Here is a 22,850-nt window from a genome sequence, read left to right as displayed (position 1 = left end):
GTTTCTGAAATCACCGAAAAATAGGAAATCCTAAAAAAGCTTGACAAAGGCAGATTACACGACGAGAGACAGATAAAAAGAAACGATAAAAGGATCTCTTGTCGCTTGAGACGTGTTGCTGGTACGCATTAAGGGGTGGTTGGTGGCGATGGACGATGGTGGAAAAGAAGCCTGGCACATATCCACGTCGGCTTTTTTAAAGGAGGAAAACCGGAAGTCTCGGCTGGTGGCGAGGATGCTTTCAAAGCTCGGATCGCCATTCACAAGCGGAGTCATTGGCGGTGGAAGCTCCGCATCCGCTACCGCCATACTTCGATTCGTAAGTCCGCAACGCCCAAAACACGTAAGAATACTCGGTGACGTAGGAACCAGGGCAAATATTTTTCCCCGATGTGTCGTCGAAATAGAGTTACTTCTCGAACGACGATTTTCCAGCATTTTTCATTTCCCCAAAGAGCGCTCGGTTTCTTAACATTCCATCAAATCCTTCCATTTTGATATTCCTTTTTCGTTTTACATTCGATAGAACGTAATGTTGTAAAAGGATTCCGCTCGATATGGTCGAATAAAAAAAAAAACATTCTTTTTATTACAGAGTTACGTTAATCCAATAAAATTATTCGAAAAGAACGTCAGCCAACTTTATTATATTTTTAAGAACATACGGAACTGAGTTCTAAAATTCCTATTTGCACGATGGATCTGTAAATCAACCCTTCGTTTCGTGTATCCTCGCGTTCTCGAAATTACATCGCAAAGAAACAACAATCGCAATAGCTGATCTCAGCAACAAAGCGGATCTGCTTTAACTTCCGCCAGCAACGTGATTCGCGATATGTACTTACTGGGTCACGGATAGCCGGTATTTGGCAGCGAAACAAGAGGCAGCAGAATCAGTTGCCAAATATCCGGAAAAATTCACGCTTGTTTGTCCGTCAGCTGGTGTCGTTTCGAGGCGTTTGCCATTTAAAAGTAAACCGAGCGCCACACAGCAAACAGAGAAACCGTAACATATGGTACAAGCATGACATCTGGCACGTCTGCTTAACAGGAAACGATATTGTCTTTCGGTCGGGACCATTTCGTCGACACGTTTGAAATTGTAAATCGTTCCATTCAGACAGCAACGTCTTTGTATAATAAATGGAAACGATACGATGAGATCGTAAAGTCAATTATTAATTGAAGTTTGCAGCTTCCGATAATTTAACGAATCGAAGACCTATTGAGGGTTGCAGGAACCTCGTTCAAGGTCGTGCGATGTCAATTCAGAATCAATTTTTTCATTGCGTATATCTTAAATAATCGTTACTTTCTCTAATTTGTACATCTAATTCCGAATTATGGTTTATTTCTCTACCGAACAAAATTCTTCGTGATGATTTTGGTACTCGGTTCATTTCAAATGTTATTCAAGAATTTACCACCATAGTGGATCAATAACGTACATAAATCATCGATTCACTCGGGCAGCCACTTTTACGATATCACAGCCATAAAAATTGTTAACGAAATTTTACAAGTCACGGGCCGGAAGTTAGCGATGCTAATAAATTCTCTCGCGTAACAGTAACGACATTCGCGATAAAAGGAATTAGCTCTAAAATTCGCTATGTCAATTTTCACAATCGCGAGCCATCTAACTCTCCTTCTGAATTTTAATTCTGATTACAAATTGGAAATAAAATCTTATTTCCGACTTATATTTCGGAAGCTCCGATTTTATGACTCGTTATCGAAGTACGTGGAAACGTTTGAAAACGACACGTTGAAATATATTATACAGCCTGTTACGGCATAATGTCTACGTATTTTAAATTGAACAAAGGAAAACACAAAGATAAAATTTCAGTTTTCTCGGATATTTTCAAATGGTTGACGGAAGATTCTAAACTAAGAGGCGCAGTGCGTACGATCCTAGTTGCTACTCGAGCTATGACCTTGCTTAACTAGGTGCTTTAACGCTAAAGACCATATCGCTCGCTATATCGCTTTCCACTTATTACCATTTATCGCGACAAATAGACGTCGATTTCAACAAGACCGAGAACCGCTCGAACATTCTCACGTTACTTCGTATTCCACCGCGACTCTAACGTTCTATCCGGCTTTATTTTCGAAAAGCAAAGGTTCCTACGTCGCTTTGGTAGAAATTGTCTTCGATGTGCACGTGAAAATCGATGAGTCGTTAGGTGGTGGTCGTTTGGTCGACTTGGTAGTCGTTTGGCGAAGTAAAGAATGGCGAGAACGAGAAGGGAATCGGGAAATGGCCATTCGAACGTCGATAAATCCGTGCACTGTTGACAAAAGGGAGGAAAATCGATCTCGCGAGGCTTGTTTCTGTACGATCTCCCCGGTGTCTTTTCCGCTAACGAGCCACATTATCCCCGTGTCCGGAAACCATCTTGTTTTTCTTCGAAAATATCGTTGTGGAGGCTATCGTATTTCTTGTTTTTTCTTTTCGTAGCTGAAATCGGATTTGAACGGCGACGCAATGGCACAGAGACCAAATGCTTTGGATTCTTGTTAGTAAGCATCTGTCGAGTCTCTAGTTTCACTCTAGTTTGAATTTAAATCGGGATTTTTTAATTGGCGAATTTACAAATGGAAGTTTAGTTTGAATTTAAATTTGAATCGTACAATTCTGATATAGATTTAGAATTAAATTTGAATGTTTGGATTTGAATTTAAATTGAACTTGAATTAAACTAGAATGTAATTTTATACGGACGATTCGTTCATTCCCTTTAACGTTACATATCAACGCCTTGGATAACACAACAAAATTAACTAAAACAAAATATTTGAAGTTGAATTTAAATTTGAACGTATGAACTTCGATTTAAGCTTCGATTAAATTGGCATTCGACTTTGTATGGACAATTAAACCATTTCTTGAAATATTACTTGGTAATACTTTTAAAAATAAAGCGATATCGGTTCTGGTCACTCGAATAATGTTTTTTTTCGTGCACCACGAGTCTTACGCGACGGAAAAAGAAAATAATAGAACGAAGCTTCGCGAGGATCGATAATAACGATATAAAAGTTTGAAGGATAAGAGTAGAAGTAGATTATTCGCTTCGCTTGGTAGTCCAGAACGTCTGCATATATTCGAATTATTCTTCTCTACTTTTATTGCCTCGTACTCTTCCTTTCTTTTTTTTTATTTTTTTTTTATCTTCCTGTACATTTATCTATTCACTTTGTAAACTCGTATTTTCGTATCGTATCGATCTACTTTTCATGTGCTCGGAAGCATGGCATGCGAGTTCAACGATAAGTTTTCGGTAGACCCGTGACGACTGTATCGAGAGTGCATAGTGGAACGATAAATCGTGCGCGATGGCGTTAAGTGGACGGTACAAGGAGCCATCGATTACGATTGAGGAAATTCCTGTAAATTAGGAAAACTCAGGGAGAAGAATGTAGTACGGCGATCGAGTGATTTGTCCGGAATGAGTCGTCTAACAATGGAATCTGAATGGAATGGAATCTGAAATCTGATATTTTACTCGTTCCCTGGTAACGCGAAATTCTCGGGGCTGAAAAATTCTGATATTGAAACATTCCTGTCGTTATACGACGAATTCTACGCTAAAAAAAACTTCTCTATTTATTTAACTGGTAATATGCAATCTTTTTTATACAACTATTAAATAAAAAAGAGTATATAAAACTTGCCGCAAAGAAATCAACGTGAAACTTATATAGAAAATTATACAATGTATAAAGAAAGTTACGATTTATGAAATATTTTACAAAGAAAAGTCCCTTAAATTAAATTGCCAAAATTACAAATTCGATACGCTGACGACGTTGATAATTCCAGCGTTAATTACGCAAACTATTCTATACCATTAATGTACACCCGTGATTTTCGATAATTTGCAGAAATTGTTTCGATAGTAATTATATTACATCGACTTTACGAGTTAATTTACGTAAACCTATCGTGACACAAATCCACTCAAATTGAACTTAACAAACGTAAATTCGATCGAACCAATTTCGAAGTAAAATTAATTAAGCATAGAAGTTCCTTCCCGCGAATGTATACCTTTTTTGAAAGTATTCGAGTACGAAACGAGCGTCCTTTATTCTGTTTGAAATTAGCGTAACTTCCATCCGTGACAGGAGTGTCTCTGGTCAATCTCAAAGCTCATTTCACCGAATTGCTGCGGCAAACTCTCCTTGCCTCGATTAATGCAAGTTGCTGCACTGAAAAAGAACCCGGATGATTTTCCCTTTGAGAGCGTCCAAATTTCACGCCACAAATTCCCCACGAATTTGTGGCACTACGCTGTCCGGAAAGTCAATGAAACTCGACGCTTCTCTTCATATTGACCTGCTTCACGAACTGTTATAGTTTCTCCGGCACAAACAATATCGCATCACTCTCGTGCATTATAAAGCGCATTATAGCGAGTCTCCTATTATAAACCGTGCCGTTTTCTCTGTACGATATCCCATTCCACATACACGTTGTTGCTAAGTGTTAAATTATGACTTGCAAGTACTGAAATTTTCCTCCAGAGAATTAAACTTTCCTCGTCTAAGGAACGACGAAATGTAGTTGAACGTATCCTTCTAACATCTGCATAACTGCGCTTGTAACGACACTATAACTGGCGTTGTATTCTTTACACTGAAATTTTCACAAGATATTTGAAAAATACGATCTTCGAATACGGGAATTAAAAAGGCTGCTTCTTTTAATTTAAAAGAAGAAGCAGGATCTTCTTCCGTTTCGTTTCTTTTAGCATGAAAATTCTAGACTGTTTTTCGGCGATAGAATCGTTAAAAAATTTGAGAAATCGACGGATATTAGTTTAAAGTTAAACGTGCTATGGCATTACGCGATTCTACATTTTACGACATTTTACCTCGAATTTTTTACCTAATTTCGAGGAATCGTGGATTTAAGTCAAAGCCTAACTAATTTTCTGTTCTATACTTGCTTTGAAAACCAAGCACGAAACGTGGAAGGAGAATTATCGAAAAAGGAAAGAGAAAGCAGTAAAATTAAAACTAGCATTTGGTCGAGGAACATACGCTACGTTATTTAAAAATGCTCGAGGCCAGGAGAATACTTCAGATTCTAATATTAGACGATTCACTCTGTATACGTCTCTTTGCCTATCTGTTTTCAGGCAGTAAAATAGTCTTCTCTCCAAATTATCATACAGGGATTCTCTTGAATCTAGATTCATCGACGCCATCGATGTTGCCAGGCCTAGGGACATGACCAGGAACCACGTGGTCAGCACGGAGTATAGCGACAAATTTTTGCCTCCACAGATCTACAGGTAAATTTTTCAAATTCGAGAAATTCAAACTTTCGCTAACGGTAACATTAGGTCGTCCGGAAAGTTTCTTTCGTTTTATAAGGAAATAATGGACGCACAAGATTTTCCGTTTTATATTATTTTATCGAATTACGTATAATTCATTTTGTTCTATCAAAATAAAGATCACAAAGTTCGACAGATTAGGTTTTATGTTTGTATAAAGATGCGTTGTTGTAAAAGAAAGACGCTTTTCGGACAACCTAATATTTGATACGATTTAATTAATATTTCATACGAAGTTCGATTATAAACCAATAATTGCTGCATCATTGTCCTGACACTCGTCGTTGCATTTATATTTTAATCTGTTAATTACTTTCTCACAAGATATATTACTCCTACAATTTAATAAAGTTATTGAAAAAAATATGAAGGTAGCTCACCTGTTTATTTGATTTTCGAATGTAAGTTTACGCTTAATTTCTATCTCTATTTGTTAATATAATTTATCGCATTTTTGTTTAGATAAATAGCCACGAAGTTTGTACTTAATTCAGAGAGTTTACATGAAATTTATATTTTAATTAAAATCGTCGCCGTATGTACAAGATATGACGCGAAGAAGATCGTCGTCTGAAAAATTCAGCGAATTTTTATTATTCACAAATTCCTTCACTTTTCAGCAACCAAGCTCGCTACCCTTTTTACATTAGCCTGAAATTGGCCTCACTCTATCGCGTGTGTAGCGTTCATGCCACCTGAGCTTAGCGCACCAACATATTCCTCAAACATTTGCCAAATTTCCAATAAAAATGCAAAACGTGCCTAGTCGAGCAAAGATTGTCTCAGTGGAATATTTGCGCAGAAACTTTCGATTACATCAACGATTCGTTTCGACGAAAATTCCTCACGTTCCTGAGCATCAAATACGGAAACAGACACACATAAACACATACACGCACACATGGTGAAACCCAATTAACACGTACGTGTATCTTTCACAAACTTCTCTGCCATCGTCCTTTCCAAACATTTCACGTTAATTGAAAAAAGATTAAAGGAAACTCGTCCAAACACCTTCTAGAAAATTGAATAGTTAAAATGGTAGACGATGTAAGGGCCAGAAGTGATTTCCAATAGAAGCGAAGAAATCATTTCTGTTAATTTCGCCATTTACATCATTTATCGCCTGATCGTTGTTAAATTTTATCAAATTTACGAATTTAGACGACGTATAAACGATGGAAAAATGTATCAGATTGATCGATCGAGTGATCAAACGAAGTTTTCAACTACAGTCTAGCTGACACTTACGATCAAATCTTACTCTGCTCTCATTCGTCGCTTTTATTTCGTATCGAATTTACATTTTTCGTCATTGAAGAAATTCTTTCTTATTTCTTTGGCATTATGCAAATCGTTGCTATTTTACAATTTCTCAACTATAACGATGTGATTATAACAATCAATAACAATGTTCGCGGTACATGAAAGTATCTTCCACTTTAAAGTATTTAGAGTATTAGAAGATTCTCACCCTCGACAAAATATTTTATTTTCAACAATTTTCATTTTTTTAAAGTTTTGCAGTTGACAGTTGAAATTTTGGAATTTATATAGCGTCGAACAAGCAAAAATTTTCAAATATCCATTTACCTTAGTGTCCACGTAAATATTTACTATAATTTATTGGACTTTTCGCTTATGTTACGACAAACAGATAGTCGCTGAAAGTTCGAACGTTACATACACCATACAAAAATTAAGAGACAATACAAAGATTGTCTCTTAATTTTCCCATTGTTTTTCCACGATTCTACACCATTTTTTTTTTTTTTTTTTTTTTCGTGCGAGGAGGCTTCTCCTCGCCCAATTATCCCTCCCAAATTATCTCTTTTTTCTTTTGTCTTTGTCCAAGCTAACGAATGAAATCGATTATTGTATTTAGGATTCCGGACGACGACGCAGCCAGGACGGAAATCGCCGAGATGGAGACAGTTCTGTGATCGTAGAGAAGCGGCCACGATTGCCCAGCCACGTCAGCGCGATCATAAGCGTCCTTAGGGAGCGGTGTAACTCGCTTTCGCCATTTTGGACAACGAGCTGTTGCCTCGTTGCCTCGTCGAGGCCATCCCTCGAATACGAGAAACCCTCGAAGCCGAGCCGTTTCGAGCAGCGATCGAAAAACACGAGGGGAGAAATTATCGAAGAAGACGAGGGAAGAAATTACCGAAGAAGACGAGGGAAGAAATTATCGAAGAATACAAAAAACGAGTCTGGTGCACGGGAAGAACGTTCAGTGCCTATGAAGAATATCGAGATCACGATCGTTTTTCTCTCGATGAACGAACTTTTAACCACGACCACGTTTTCCAAGGTCTGTCTGTCTTCGCCACGAAGAGCCGGAAGTGCGCGGTGTTCATTCTTGTGATTCTATCACATTGAAATTCTTGGACGAACACGATTCGTTTCCAGTCTTTGCTACTGTCCTACGATAGCATTTCTCTTTTAAAATAAAATTTTTGGGGGGGAGACGAAACTTTTGAAAAAGAACGATTCACACGTTTCGTTGGAAAGTGTGTCGTCTGAAGGGTAGTTGAAATAAGGGTTGTAAGGAGGGAATTGAGTGTATTTATGCTATTTCAATCGCGTATATGACGCTGTTTGCTGGTATCGTTTGATTGGCCTTCTTACGTGAAACGCCTGACAATTAGTTTATTTATTTCCTTTGATTATCGATGTTCTTGTCTGATACGTACGTCGTGCAGCTTGGAGAGATTCTTGGAGAAAATCTGAAAACTCAGAAATTTCTATTTCTCCATTTGGTTAGAACTTTTAAATTCAAGCTTGAAATCTGGACATTTATATTAAGCGGTAATAAATCACTGTTTTCGAAATTGACAACTTTTCGTAACAGACGATGTCTGTAATGTCAACGATTATTTTTATTGTATAATATAAGTATGAGAGAATCGAGGTTTGGAACCATGAGTGATGTTTGCAGACGATGTTGTGGCTGTTACAAAGGCAAAGAGAACGAAACAACACGAACCTGGATAAAAGTGGGAAAAATAAAGAAACCAAACCACGTAAATTATATTCAGGCAGCAACAATGCAATAGGTAGTTATTGAAAATTCCTAAGTCTTTTGAGAATCTCGTTAAAACTTTGTACGAAATATCGGCCCTTTTTTCAAAAATAGGGCGTCGACTTCGAGCCAATAATTGTTCGTTAAAACGAACGCCAAGGCGAGCAAATTGCTACAAAAGAAGGAAAACGATGAAATAGAAACTATATATTAAAAATGATGGAAGTAAGAAAACCTGTCAACATCTTGATGGTAAAATGTCAATGTGTACCATACGAGATATAACTATGACATTTGAGTATGTCATATATACATATATACATATATATTTAATACGTAATGTACACACGAGCTACTATTATACGTTAAGTATGTATATTGTGGTAAAAAGAACAATGAAATATTCTAAAAGAAACTTATTTCGAGGACGTAATATGCTCAACAACAAGAAAAAAAAGTACACGTAATAAAGATCCACCGAGCGTAACGATTAAATAAAATTGCATCGAGAAGTGTCAGGTGTTGCGTGTCAAATTTTTAATAAAAAAAAAACCGTGAACAGGATGATCCAGTGACGATTATTAGCTTGGATATTTCGACACTTTCTTTGTCGTAACAATCTTCTCTAACGAAAAGTATACGACAGTGAAAAAATATTGTACGCTTTGTAATAGTTTCATCGAATGTATTTTTCTTTCTTTCTTAACAAAATTGAAATAGTATCCAGGGTATATTGATTTGTTAATGGATTCATTGTATCTTTGGTGTTCTGTACGACCAACAATTTTAAAAATATTCAAACTGTTTAAATTGTAATTATTATACCAATATACTTTACTAATGTGCTATTAAAAGAATTAATTTCTTTGTGAATATAGCGTTTGAAAGCAATTCAACTTAAAATTACTATAATCATAATACCCAACTCAAAGGATAAAATAAATATCGTCTGATAATTTTTAATAAAATTTTCTCTTTATTAATTTGGTAAATATTCCAAGAATTAATCTTTGCTGGCTCGTGTTGCATTTTAAAATTCGATCGGTAAGAAATGCGGAGAATAAATTCGGAGTTAAAATATTTTACTATACGTAACGGTGCCTGAAACAGTGAATTTCAAGCGTGTAACCATTAAGGTGAAATATTTTTTAGAAGCGTCGATACGATCGCGTGATCGTTCAAAGCTTTCGCGCCTATTCGAGAACCTGACACTTCGCAATTTCTACAAATAAAAAGCCAAAAAAAAAGAAAAAAAAAGAAAGGAATATAAAGTCTATCCTCGTAAGGAGTAGTTGAAAAAGAGGCAATTCTTTTGAGCCAATCGCAGAAAAAACAAAGATTTTGTGTGTGTGTGTAGGAAAATCGACAGAGATAGGATTAATGTTCTAAAATTACGTCCGCTGTACATAGAACGCATTGTACCGTGTAAGTCACAAAGTAAACATTGGAAAGAGAATTTCGTTCTTTTTCTCTTTTTTTTACCATATTCAAACGATTTTCATGAAATGAATTCGCAATAAGAAACGAAAATGTATATCTTTGCTGTAAAAACGCTGCTACAATTTCTCGATCAAGAAAATTCGAAACGGAGTTGCAGAAGAATCGAATTACGAGAGAAGAAAGTTGCAACAATTTCGAGATTGTTTCTCGTTGTCCGATAATTGTGATCAAAACTAACTGATGTCGTTATTAGATTTTGAAATTTCCGGCTCTTAGATAGTTTGGGTTTTGAAAATCCATCGATCATCGGTTTCCGAGGTTTCGCTATTGTGGCTTATACCGCACGTCGACAACTCCATTTAGAAAAGCACTTGTTTCGACTCCTCGTGCGTTCAAGCGAGATAAAACGAATCACACATTTGAAACGATGTTTGCTCAGGAAAATTCCACGAGAAAAATCTATTGTATCGATTAATTCATAACGTTCGCCGATTTTTAAAGCACTTTCTGTCGGCTTTTCGAGAAGTCGAACGACACGATTAATTCGAGGACGAGACACGAGTGCTGGATTTAACCGAGAATAAAATAAAGAATACAAATTTATGGAAATCGCAATTCTAACTTATGATACGTTGCTATCGGACAAAACACTGTTGTTACTGTTGTTGTTAAAGATAATGGAAATGTTACGTTGTTAAGGAACGACGCGAACGTACGTAGAGAGAACGAGATTATTGGTTAACTCTTTTCGAAACAAGTATATGGAAAGAAGAAGGGAAAAAGAGATACCGACGAGGCGTGTCGATTATGCCATAACTAATGTATCTTTATCCGCTACTGTTAAGTATCTAAAAGACAGGCGTAAGCTTTTATCCATATTTCCGGTCGACGTGAGATCTCAAACGCTGTTTCCATCCGACACAAACACGAGATTTCTTTTCATCGTGTGCGCACACACGACCATAATTGATAGATACTGATCGAAGATAATCAAACGCAATTTCATCTAACTCTAGAACGAACTAAACTTGACGATACGTGTTTGTAATTAAAAGATGGATCATCCTTTGAACGAACGTGAGTTTCGTGCGGAAAATTCGCGTTGATACAACGAATACGTTTCTTGATAAAGCTCAGATATTTCTTCCTCTTCAATGGCTCGACGATCATCGAAACGATAGCGAGCTTTAATCGAGAATCCAGCAGCTTTAAGTCCGACGAGACTAACGTCAAACAATAATCGACGTGGCGTGATGTTAAAACAATCGACAGTCGCTTTCATTACCGAGAAAATAATCTCTGATGTAAAAATTGAAAGTCCAATTAACGATAAAGATACGATAGTGTTAATTTAAGGAAGAAGATAGAAGGAAAATTGAAATTTCATCGGTAACTATGATTTCTTGGTTTACAGTTATTTCATAAACAACGCATCGCCGTATTAGGTGAAACACGTTTCTTTAGAAGAAAGTGACAATCCGATCACGGCAAGCGATTGTAACCGGTGCAACACGAGAAAGAGATAACGTCGGCTTTCTTGCACAAATGGATTAAATCTGATTAATGAAATTTTATAATTGAATTTTACAGATTATCATCTAGATTATAGAATATAAAATTCGAAGATCATAAAATTGTTCTATAAAAATTCTTATGATCGTCTTATTCTATACAAAACTGTACAATTATACCAACTATTTGCGTAACAGAAACGTATAACTTAAAACTTGTTGCCTCTCTATCTCTCTCTCCCAACTTACTGGTATTATTCGTAAATTATTGTGCAAGAAGGCGTTGATAGTAGAAACTAACTGATGTAAACCTAACAATCGTGCGCACACACGAAATAGCGGCCTTAATGATGATTTTTCAGCGTCGTACTCGTGATCTCCGAAGACTCTCGTACCCGTAATTGTAGACTAGTCGTCCTTACACGAACGATAGGCTTCCTTTCGCTATTTTCATCCGAGATTCGTGTCCTTTGCGTACTCATCTCCCACCAGGACTCTTCCGATCGGCGGATCATCGTCATTTTATCCTAGAAACGATTGTTTTTCATCAGTGTGGACGAAACGATGATGTGCCAAATAATTTTTATAAGCAAGATCGAGTAACGAATGAAAAAAAGAAAAGAAACGCAGCAAATTAGAAATCCGTTGGCTGAATATAAGCATATCAGTAACATCGTCGAGCGATTAATTTCCTTTTCACAGTAACAACGGAATTTTCGCGGATGAATTTAACGTAACGTTGAACAGTAGTAACGTTCGCGATGGTCACAACGAGAGTAATTGTATTTAAATAAATTTTACCGGCACATTTTCAAAAATTCTTTGGCACTAAGAAACTACGGAACTTTGTTCTCGATCGATTTGCTATCGTTTCACTGGAAAATACAACGAAATACAATTTCACAAATTTCTCTCTAAATTATACTCATTGAACGCGAAGAGCGCTTCAAGGTTTGTTTCGTTATTAAACTGAACTTATGAGATTATCATATATAATCTCGTTATGTATGATACGAATATTAAACATTTTATTAAAGATTTATTAGAAGTTTCTCATTATTTATACGTTTAGCATTGTTTTCTATACGAAGTCCAACAAAATGTACAAATTGTAAACACCAAAATCAAAAGACGTTTCATACACCATTTATCGCGTAATCTAAAGCTTCGATTCAGTACCGTTAAAAAGAAAAACGAAACGGCAATGACGAAGCAACAATTGTAGCAATATTAGCGACGGATCAACCTGTACTACGATCGTTAAAGTAATACACGACGGATCAGAAGAGTCCAGGCCATCATTCGCGATAGATCAAGTCCAAAAGGATCGCATCCCTCAGTGGACCCTAAGATAGATTAGTCAAATACATACAAAGATAATGAAGTCGATAGCGTGGCCATACGATGGCCATTTTTGTGCGAAACAAACGAAACAGAAGAGAGACGTTTGAAGAAAAAAAAAAAACAAAAAAAGAAAAACAAATGAGGATAAAGGAAAAGGAAAATTGAAACGGGTTAAAGGATCGCCGCGTACATCACGATTTTAGGTATGATAAATACGAACGCGCGTAGAAACAGTATAAACGATTATACCAATTTGTATGTATACTCGTGCGTATACTCGTCTATGTACATAACGAAGAAGAAACGATTGAGAAAAAATGAAAAGGGAAAAAGAAGGTACGATAGGACCGAGATCGTGATCTCTCTCGAGTGTCCTCGTTCGTGCTTCTTCGTTTTCACCACCGAGGATATTAGCGACAAGAGAGAAAAAAATATACCTTAGGATTAGCGTAGACCAGCAGAGAAGTAAGTTTAGCGACGAAAAACCTCGCCAACTGGAGATCTTTTTTCGACGGCCTCGAACAAGGAGGCGTTGTATTTGTGTCTGCGTACATTTTTAATGGGAAAAAAAACGAAACAAGATTATATTAATGATAAAATAAAATTACCAAAAAAAGATAAAGATTGATAAAAAAAAAATGGTAACATTGATAAGCATTAAAGAGGATAAACGAGGTTTGCGAGTTCCGCGACAGATCAGGGAAAGGTGGCGGACAAGGCATATGGTACGTTAATAACACGACGAAGCCATTCACAGATATCCCGTATGCACACATTATTTCTACGTTACGAGTAATATCGTCGACCAATCGTCTCGCGGAACGCGCAAACCGACGGCTTAAGGAACATATGTGGCACATGATTGTATGTTGTTTCAAATAAAACATTGTTGTTTTGTATACTACACTCAGTTATCAGAGTTTTGCTTCTTTTCAGTCCCTGTATTTCGCGATTTTCTGCGAAGATTTTCCTTCACTGAAATCCTTACTTTGCGCTTCCTAACATGTATCGGTAAATATGTAAGATCTAGCTCATAAAGTTGTGAAATTTTTTTGTACGTGTCTTTAATAAAAAGAAAGATATTTTAGATGTAGCACTTGGTATTGCATTATTTTATACAGTATATGACAATCGTCAAAAGGATTCTTACATACATTTTGAAAGTAATACGTAAACAAGGTTCATGCATGCAGCTTCTCATAACTTGCTGTATTTCGTGCCGAATCGAGTGTACCGAATGTACCGACAGTCGCACGTAACACGAAAATGGCAAGATGGTCGGATGACCCCCAAAACATGGACATGAAAAAGCGTTGCGTGTCTCGTCTATTCTGTATATCGACTATGATACAGCACTGATCATTCGAACGTCAAATATACATTGGTCGATAAAGTACCTATCGTGATATCGACCACTAGAGCGCATTCCGTTTCTCGCCGAGTGCAGATTTACTTGAATCGTTTATTAATATCTCGTCGGTGATGTCACATTCATTTTGCACCTCGTCGGTGCTTGTACCATCATTAGCCAATATTTTGGACAACGTAAATGGCGAATACCAACGTGCAGCACAATAGAAAGGTACATTACCAACTGAAGATTACTATTAACTCCGATCTGACTGCGCGATAAAAAAAATATCTACCTTATGGAACATAAATAAAGTAACATTAATTTAATACTCGATTGATCCATTGTTTTAAAGTTCGTCAACTTTTAGATGATAATTCAGATTATTATCAAACGCGTGTCATAAGTATCAAAAAGATACGAGTTAATTAAAATCAATTAAAACACGCACGTACATCCTGTTAGATATGAACCCAAAGTTTCGACTTTTGTATCAAGTATGTACAAAACTTAGCTAATGTTCATCACCAATGTTATAGTAAACGATTTAAGGAAACGTCGCTGTATAAATGCTTCGGAATAAAATCAAATTACGTCTAACTATAACGTTTCTCTTAACAGCGACGATCTTCCAATTCTTCTTTCATTTACAAAGTGAATATTACAAGTCATCGGCATCAACTACCTCTAATAGGCTACTCCCCGGCGTGACTAATTAAACCTATACCGCTCTTTCCTCTTCGAATAACTCGAATTCCTATGGTCCATGGAAATCGCAAGTGATGTAATCTCGCCATCCTATCGTTTCATTTTCATTACCCTTTGCCAGTCTCCTCTGTTCCTGCCTCTCTTTCAGCCGCATGCTTTTACAGTCGCTTTAACGCCGTCCGGTTTTCTCCTTTTTATTTTTTGTTTTCCTTTTTTTTACCAGCTCACTACCTCTTTCCGGAGTATTGTTGCTCTCCCCCCGAAACGGCGAAAAATCGACGGAACCACTAATTGGTTCTGTCAATCCTGTAGAGGGGACTCGCACGTTGATGGGTTGTGTCGGCTAAAAAGGAAAGGGGCGGCGCAGCAACGATGGAAGAACGTTGAAACGACGAAGCATGGGCCACGTCGACCGGAAAGATTCGTTACGGGAATACAACGTTCCGGGAGAGCAACTTTCATTACAGTTGCGTGCTTTTTTCTGGTCGGTTCGTTCGTTCGTTTTCCATTTTTTTTTCCTTTCTCCTCTGCCTTTTTTCCCTCGTTTTATCATCGGTTTTTCTGTCCTTTTCAATAAGCTCGGCTCCCGTGCTTGTTCACAATATTCGAACGCGTTTGGACGCTTCGACGCCGCGACGCGACGTCAGCCGCGAACAACAAACCGACATCCATCCCGGTACGAAACGCGAGATCCTGTTTCCACTCGCTGAAACGTGCAATCGGAGAACGATCAGCCACCGACTAAACCGCGACTTGTTTTTATCTACGGTCCTGTTCGTTCACTACGCGGGATGTTTGACAGTTCAGCCATCTGTGTACGGTAGCGAGATTTCAAATTTTATTAAACCCATCATGTCAAGCTTAGAGTTTTTTTCTGCGTATCTTGCCTATCCTTTCGTGTGTTTCCTTATTCTTTGAATTTTTTTTTCTTTTTTTGGTGGATACCAGATGCTCGTGTTATGACTCTTTTACGAGAATCATAAAAATCATAGAAGTGGATGCACAAGTTTTATTATAAGGACTGAGAGGGAACTAAAACTACAAACTATGAATTATTTTAGTTGGTGATGTAAAAGGTTTTATAAATAGTTAAAAATATCTGGCTTCGGTCCATAGGTAGGTTTCTAATTGATAAAATTCTATCATCTTGTAAGATAGCAAGGAAGCGAAAGAAAAGACTATATGAGATTACAAAGGAATTTGGAAGTGCCATCGAACGAGTCCTAGAACGAATAACTTTTTCTTGATTCGAGTTAACAAGTGTGTAATTCCGAACGCGTATGACGATTGACGACGAATTTTACGATTTACGTGTCTTTTATTTTAGCCAAAACGATTAATGTGATTTTATTTTGGCATTTGAAGAACGACGAGGGAAAAAATATCACGGAGTATTAATAATGTAACTTGAATTTTATTGCATAGCGCTAAATGATGTCATGTACAACGTCGTTTCCGACGTCCGGGGTTTCCACTTCAACGCCCAACGAACTCGTGAAAAATAAAATCATGAAAGTTGGCGCAGAATTCCGATTGTGCGAATTCTGCTCGTCGCTTACATTAAATTGATCGCTAATAATTGTCAACCATCGATGTAGAATTCATTTCTTTATTCCTTTCGTTATTTAATTCAGATATTAATTAGAAAATAGAAGCTTACATTATTCTGTTAAATCATCGTTAATCGACACGCCCACTTTAAAGTCTTTTGATTTCTCCTCTCGACATTTTTAACGTTAGCAACGAGCTTTTGGTAAGGAAACCGGAAGAAAAAGAGGAAATATCTTACGATTAGAAACCAGAAATTTTGCAAATCTATGGAATTGGAAGTGCTTTTCGTATCGAACAATCTTGATTCCATCGATTGGCAAAGTTTGAAAATTCCCTGACTTTCCGCCTGGTTACCAACAACAGTCGCATTTTTGTTGGAACTTTCGTCAACGACACAACTATAATTCTACGTTTCTATCATCGAAGAAAAAGTAGCACACAAGCTCCAGCTTATCCATCTTCCAAAAAAAGAATTCATTATCCAAACACAGGCTTCTTTGCGTTAATGACAAACGACTATTATCGCTAACATCCACGTTAAAACTTACGAGTCCTTACTTCGTAATTGCTAAATTTAACAAGCAAATAGTATCATACAACGTGAACGTTAATAAGCCATTAGAATAATCATTTTAAACCATTCTTTCGTCAGTTCTTATCCACCAGTAAAGAAAATTCTCATCGTTGCTACTTACTATAAAAATATTCTACGAACAAGTAGAACTAGTGGTCTTCGCAGTAGCAGAAATAAGGCGTATTTGCTGTAACGAAACCGCGATTTTCACATAAAAATCCAAGCATAGGTTTCAGGCCATTTCACAAAAATTTCCTTCACAGAAACATCTCTGTATCCTAATCATCGCGTTCGCCGTCTGTTTCTTTACGTTCAGCATCCATTTGCCCGCGATCCATCGATTCGCAAGACGCGTTTAAAACGCTCGTCTACGTGGAATACACGCACTTACACACACACACGCACGCACGCACGCACACGCACGCGCACACACAGAGAAAGTCACTTTTTCTATTTTGTTTCGAGGTCCCGGAGGAAAAACGAAGTCGACGAGGCAATAGTTGGCAGGATGACTCGATAGGCAAGTCGATGTATCGTGAATCGAATCCCGTGTATCGATGACTTTCAGATCCTGTTTTTCGTCAATCCTGTTGGCCGATCGATCGATCACTGCACCTCGCACACGAAGAACGTCTCGAAGCTGCACGGGCTGTCGTTCCACTTCAGCCCTTTACCATCCCTGTTCCACAGCTCCAGGCAGTGCTCCTCTTCGCCGTTCTCGTATCTGCAACGAAATGCATCGAATTTATGCTGTCTTTTTTCTCCTTTGTCTCTTATTAGGCATGTATTGAAGGAGATATTATCAAACGGTTTCAATTAGCTTTCAGAACAATGAAAAGCGGAGTAATGCTTCCTGTTATGTCTCCCTCGGAGAGGTGAAGTCGATGCGATAGAAACTCCTCTCTATCCGCCATCGCTCGAGTATGCTAATATCTGAACATTCTAATATGAGCCGAATATCCCATTATTCGAACAGAACGTCTGTTAGTATTTCCCTCTGTTAGAAATACTATTATTCCACGCATTACATTACATTATTAGAGCATGAACAGCAATTAAAGATCACGAAGATGGCCTTTCTTGTTTCGGAAATATTAGGTTGACCGAAAAATTTCTGTCGTTTCATAAGGTGATGATAGACGAACAACAATTTTTATTTTATATTATTTTATTGAATTAGGTACATAATTAGGTGCATAATTCAATAAACTAATATAAAACAAAAAACATTGTACGTCTATTATTTCCTTATAAAACGAAAGAAACTTTTCGGGCAATCTAATATATACATATTCTTTTCATTAGATATTAAGAAAAGAATTGTAATTTCTTTAATCCTCGTTTAAAAGAATGGAATTTAATATCAGAAAAATGTTTGTTCTATTATACGAACATTCTTGTGTCCTTACTAGTTTAGATATCGCAGGCTCATACCTGAAATTATTCGGCTCGCCGACGTTCCAATTTTCGAACGTGATTGGCCTGCCGTTCGCCATCCAGAAGAAAGTGCCTTCCTCAGCCTGATCGGTACCAGAGGTCCAAAAATGCTCGTGTCCAAGGCCGAAGTCCTTAATATGTTTCTCCAGCCTGTCGTTTTCCTCCTGCGACGCTATACTCGCCAGATGCATTCCGTGATATCGACAATACTGGGACGCCCTGTACCAGTTGGCCTGTAACGAAATTAAAAAATGAAATCTACGATACAAGCGGATAGAATGAAATCTCGCTGAAGCAGAATTAAACGCCAGCCTCAAATTCATTATTGTTTTTCTTCTTTCGTTTCTTCCAATTGATTTTTCGCCTTCCCACTGTTCTGTCGTTGAAGTGAACGACAAATATCATAAAGTCGAGTCGAATTATAATAATAAACTAGTTATATCATCGTTAAATCATTTGTAACGTGTTAATTACAATTTTAAATATTGTTAAAAATAGAAGCTTATATTAACCCTGCTAATTCAGTGTTACAATCTTTTGAACTACCTCTGTTATCCTAATCGAAACAGGGGAACGACTGGCTCGCGACGTCGACTATCAGAATCGTAGCGAGAATTTACGCCTCTCGGTAACGCGTTTCCTCGCGATCGCGTCTCTTCGCGAACGGTCGTAACACGCTTTATTCGAAGAATTCGCTGGTCGTTTATCAATACAAATAAAACAAAACAGAGTAGAATATTTACAAATTTATTTTAATCGTTCGAAGAAACTAATCTAATCGAAAGTTTTCCTTACGTACGATCAATGTTGCTCGAGAAAATAGAGTGAGAAACGAAATATATTGTGCGATCGTGTATGATAAAATATTAGGTGAATGACGAGTGTCGGCTTTTAGGTGAATAATATGCGTATGCACCGATTCGAATGGTAATTAAACATTGTTATTGTGGAACAGGATTCGAGATAATTAAAAGAGACACTGGTTTGGACATTAACAATAATTGTTCGTTAAATTATGGACTGTGATATAATGGTAGTCTTTGTACATTTGAACAGCAGAGACAGTTATATGCTGTGTTGTATCATGGCAGAATTAACGCATCGCGTTCATATAATTAGATTACTCGAAATTCTTTTAAACTTGAAATGATCGTATCATATTGTGGGATAATGACAGAATCTAATTAAGGTTGTAACAGGCCTTAAAATATTTTCGACATTAAATCCACTATTTTACCGATTATTACGCTACTGCACAAAAGTGTTTGGACACGATAGTTCACTTTTGGTACGATACATAATTTCATTTGAAAAATGCTCATCGAAAGACATATAATACTTTTTACTCTTCGTTAGGATTACAATGACGACAGAACAAAACTGTTGTAGGCCAATTGATACAGAGCGTGCAAATGATTTTCGACTAAACATTGCAGTCGCTGCATTTTTTAAAACAAATCAATCCCTTCGAACGATGATGAAACTTAACTGATAACTCTCAACTGACTCGCCAGCGATTTATTACGACGTTTCGTGTGACTGTAAACGTTCAACGAAACAAGACTCGCTTCTCAGATCGGAAATAAAATAATTTCATCGAACGTTTCTTTACGTTCGCTAACATCCACAATGTCGGAACGTTCCACGTGAAGTATCATTTTTTCGATTCTGGGAGTATCCTTCGCCCTGTTAGCACGGTATACGTCGGCGTCGATATTTTTCGGCGACAAGCATGCCAAAGACACGTCGTGTCATAAATTCGCGAGCGACGCCACGGCCCGGCCGAATGCGATTTTCGTGTCGATGCGGAGGAATGTTTTGTCGAGGTTGCCGGACCGGAGAACACGTTTCACCTCCGTACACGAAGGGAAACAGGAAAAGAGGGGAATGGAGAAACGCGAAAAATCGCGTGTAACCCGGCCGGAATGCAAATAAAGAGCGATAAATAGGAGCGCCTTTGCGATTGCTTCGACGTCGAGTCCTTCAAAATCTTTTCGCCCTCTTCCTTCGTATCTTAGCGGGATGAAACTGTCCCGTTTCTATTTTACAGTTTACGAAATCGAATACTTTCGATATACGGTTTTGTTGCTTATTTTCATCTTCTCCTGTGCAAGTTACATTTTTACTTGGTTTCGTTATCGAAGGAACGATCAATGTGTATTCTTCGACTTTAGTTTCATCGAGTTTCGTCCTATGTGAAAAGTCGAGAAGATTTTATAATCGAAAATGAAATATATGAAATTATCTGTCATTTGACGAGCTGAAAATCATAGTGGCGCGAATGAAAATTTTTAAGATTTTGGATTTAGTCGTGTACTTCGATTCTTGAATCTTCCTTAGTTTCGTAATTAATTAACTTTACGCTTTCTTCTTCGCCGCGATACCTTTTCGCGATTTGGAAAAGTATGATGAGTATTTTGTACAGTGACAAACGCAGGACATTGTTTTATGAAAAAGCAGCAGTGATTCGACTTACACCACCGTGATTATCAGCCCTCCCTTCATTTTAGTATCGTAAATTCTTCAATTTTCTTTTATCATATTTTCCCTGCTTCCTTTAAATCTCGTTTGAAACAGATTTAGTGGCATTTTTCTTTCAAACCGACCTTTTATTACGATACATATCCTCCAATCTTTGGAATATACATATATTATCGTGAAAAAGATACGTGAACTTATTTACGAGTATTTCTTTTTCTTTCATAATCTGTCTAATCCGATATTATAGCACGATTATAATTTATTTCATTGGAATTACAATTTTATAATCATTTTTTGTAATAAATATATCCACTTGAAAGCCTGCGGTATTCTTTGTTTCCGAAATGAGACAAATAAATTTTTCACATATTTTTCTGAGAAATAAGAATATTACAATCATAAGCCCTATTTTTAAATGTAATCAACTACCATTTCAATACTACGTAATAGTAATGTAATGAATAAAATATTTATTTACTTAAAGAAGTCGGTATTTCTTTTATCCTAACGCGCTTTAAACTTCTAAGTGGAAGTGTACATAAAACGGATATACACACCTAAAAAGTATCTTAATTAGCTTAAATTAATCAACAATCGACGGTTCGAGTAAATGCTTTATCTACGATTTGTGGTGTCATTCGTAATTCGTAGCTACCTAATTCCATTCTTTCCTTAGAAAAAATGGCAATGAAGATTTCGAAGAATGACAAGTGTCTCCCTAATCGTTCATACTTTAACACGCAATCGAATTTATTCAAAATTACCATTTCGTGCGGATATCGATGAAAATACCGCTACTTTATGGTTGGAGAAGACAACGCAGACGCTCGTTCCGTGCAGCAAATTGCCCGTGGCAATCGATGAACGTGAAAAGAATTATTCGCGATCGCGTATACCGACGCAGCCTGTTTTCTCCTTTAATTGGCCTTTTACTTTGTCCACTGTGGTTAAAAGAACGAATGCGCATTAAGTCTATTTAAATGCTCTCGATCGTGCTCCTCGCGACTCGTTTCTCCTCGTTCTCGTTCCATCTGCTACAATCGCGAAGCTGTTTCTACGTTTGTCGAAGCTCGTTTCGTGTTTATTTTATAATAAACTCTATAAATACGTACGTAAAATATAATATTTTTTTAGGCACATAAGATGTAAAGGAGGAAATAATACGATCAGGCAATCATTATGAAATATTTAACAGTACCGTGAAATAATAATTACGATTTTAAATTGATCTCCAGCAGCATTTTTACGATCTTTTAAATTATTTGCGTAGTATACGTTTTATATTCAGAAGGGTATTTCAATTCGATCGAATCTTTCTAATTAACTTTTTAAAACTTGAAATATTCAGAAATGAAAAATACCACTTCTTCATATCTGAAAGAACGTTATTGCATCTGATAAAAAAAAAAAGTAATGAAGAAATAATATAAAAATTAAACATAACGATACGTATGCCAACAAAATTTTAATTATATTTAATTCTATTTCAAAATTCGAACTTCATTTCACGCGAAAGCGTCAACGAAACGTATATTTTTCCTTCAAACGTTCCATCGAATTTCAATTCAAAACCACTTTATATTATGCCGAAATTTGTTGAAAAATTGTCTTGCCGGATTTTCGTCGTAATTCGTCACTGGTGCGCCTTCCCGTACGAGTTTCGGTGTACCGCTGAGAGGAGAACTACCGGAGCGGCACGCTTCAGCACGAAAGTACGAGCTCAAAAAACGCGAGTGTAAAGCCGCATAAATTTCGCCAGCCGGCTCCATTACGCCTGGCAAATGACCGCGCAACAAGCATTCTCGTATTTTACGCCCGATAGGGGAAGCGCAAAGAAACACGGATCCGCGACATTTGCATATTTCGTTTCCATTGAAATATATCTAATATTACGCGTGTCCTATTCACGTCCGGCGAAACGGCTACTTTGTGTTCCACGCTTTGGAAGAACTTCACGTATTAAACATCAGTTTGTCTGCCATTGATTTGATGATCAAAGATGACTAGGGAGAAAGTTATAAATTATTTCGTCGTAAATAACTACACGAGGTACCTATTTATAATCAAAGTAGTG

At 37.1% G+C, this 22,850-nt stretch overlaps 2 protein-coding genes and 1 long non-coding RNA gene across 13 annotated transcripts in view; 1 reads left to right on the top strand and 2 right to left on the bottom strand.

Moving 5' to 3' along the window:
* Nmdar2 (glutamate ionotropic receptor NMDA type subunit 2) overlaps nucleotides 1-11,423 on the top strand; it is a 260,929-nt gene extending 249,506 nt beyond the window's left edge. For 2 of the 5 annotated variants that reach the window (XM_033339193.2, XM_033339191.2), the window contains exons 17-19: nucleotides 203-319; nucleotides 5,208-5,309; nucleotides 7,240-11,423. In XM_033339193.2, coding sequence (XP_033195084.1) covers nucleotides 203-319; nucleotides 5,208-5,309; nucleotides 7,240-7,297 — 277 coding nt within the window. In that variant the 3' untranslated portion in view covers nucleotides 7,298-11,423. Of the gene's footprint in view, nucleotides 1-202; nucleotides 320-5,207; nucleotides 5,314-7,239 lie in introns of those variants that run through there. The other 3 variants (XM_033339196.2, XM_033339194.2, XM_033339197.2) reach the window with 2 other exon arrangements.
* Nucleotides 11,424-11,520: 97 nt separating this feature from the next.
* On the bottom strand, nucleotides 11,521-13,228 carry LOC143303426 (uncharacterized). Its single transcript, XR_013059674.1, has 2 exons — nucleotides 13,112-13,228; nucleotides 11,521-11,857 (listed from the first exon to the last, which is right to left on the bottom strand). It is a non-coding gene; the product is annotated as an uncharacterized LOC143303426 (long non-coding RNA).
* Nucleotides 13,229-16,127: 2,899 nt separating this feature from the next.
* LOC117159436 (uncharacterized) overlaps nucleotides 16,128-22,850 on the bottom strand; it is a 170,045-nt gene continuing 163,322 nt past the window's right edge. For all 7 annotated transcript variants that reach the window (XM_076623130.1, XM_076623133.1, XM_076623137.1 and 4 more), the window contains 2 exons: nucleotides 18,293-18,528; nucleotides 16,128-17,582 (listed from right to left, as the gene is read on the bottom strand). In XM_076623130.1, coding sequence (XP_076479245.1) covers nucleotides 17,465-17,582; nucleotides 18,293-18,528 — 354 coding nt within the window. In that variant the 3' untranslated portion in view covers nucleotides 16,128-17,464. The remainder of the gene's footprint in view (nucleotides 17,583-18,292; nucleotides 18,529-22,850) is intronic.

Source organism: Bombus vancouverensis, chromosome 1 (genome assembly GCF_051014615.1).
Source record: "Bombus vancouverensis nearcticus chromosome 1, iyBomVanc1_principal, whole genome shotgun sequence".
In the NCBI taxonomy this organism is placed as follows: Eukaryota; Metazoa; Arthropoda; class Insecta; order Hymenoptera; family Apidae; genus Bombus; species Bombus vancouverensis.
The sequence above is the reverse complement of the archived record's forward strand: the minus strand, read 5'-3'. Positions and strand labels throughout refer to the sequence as shown.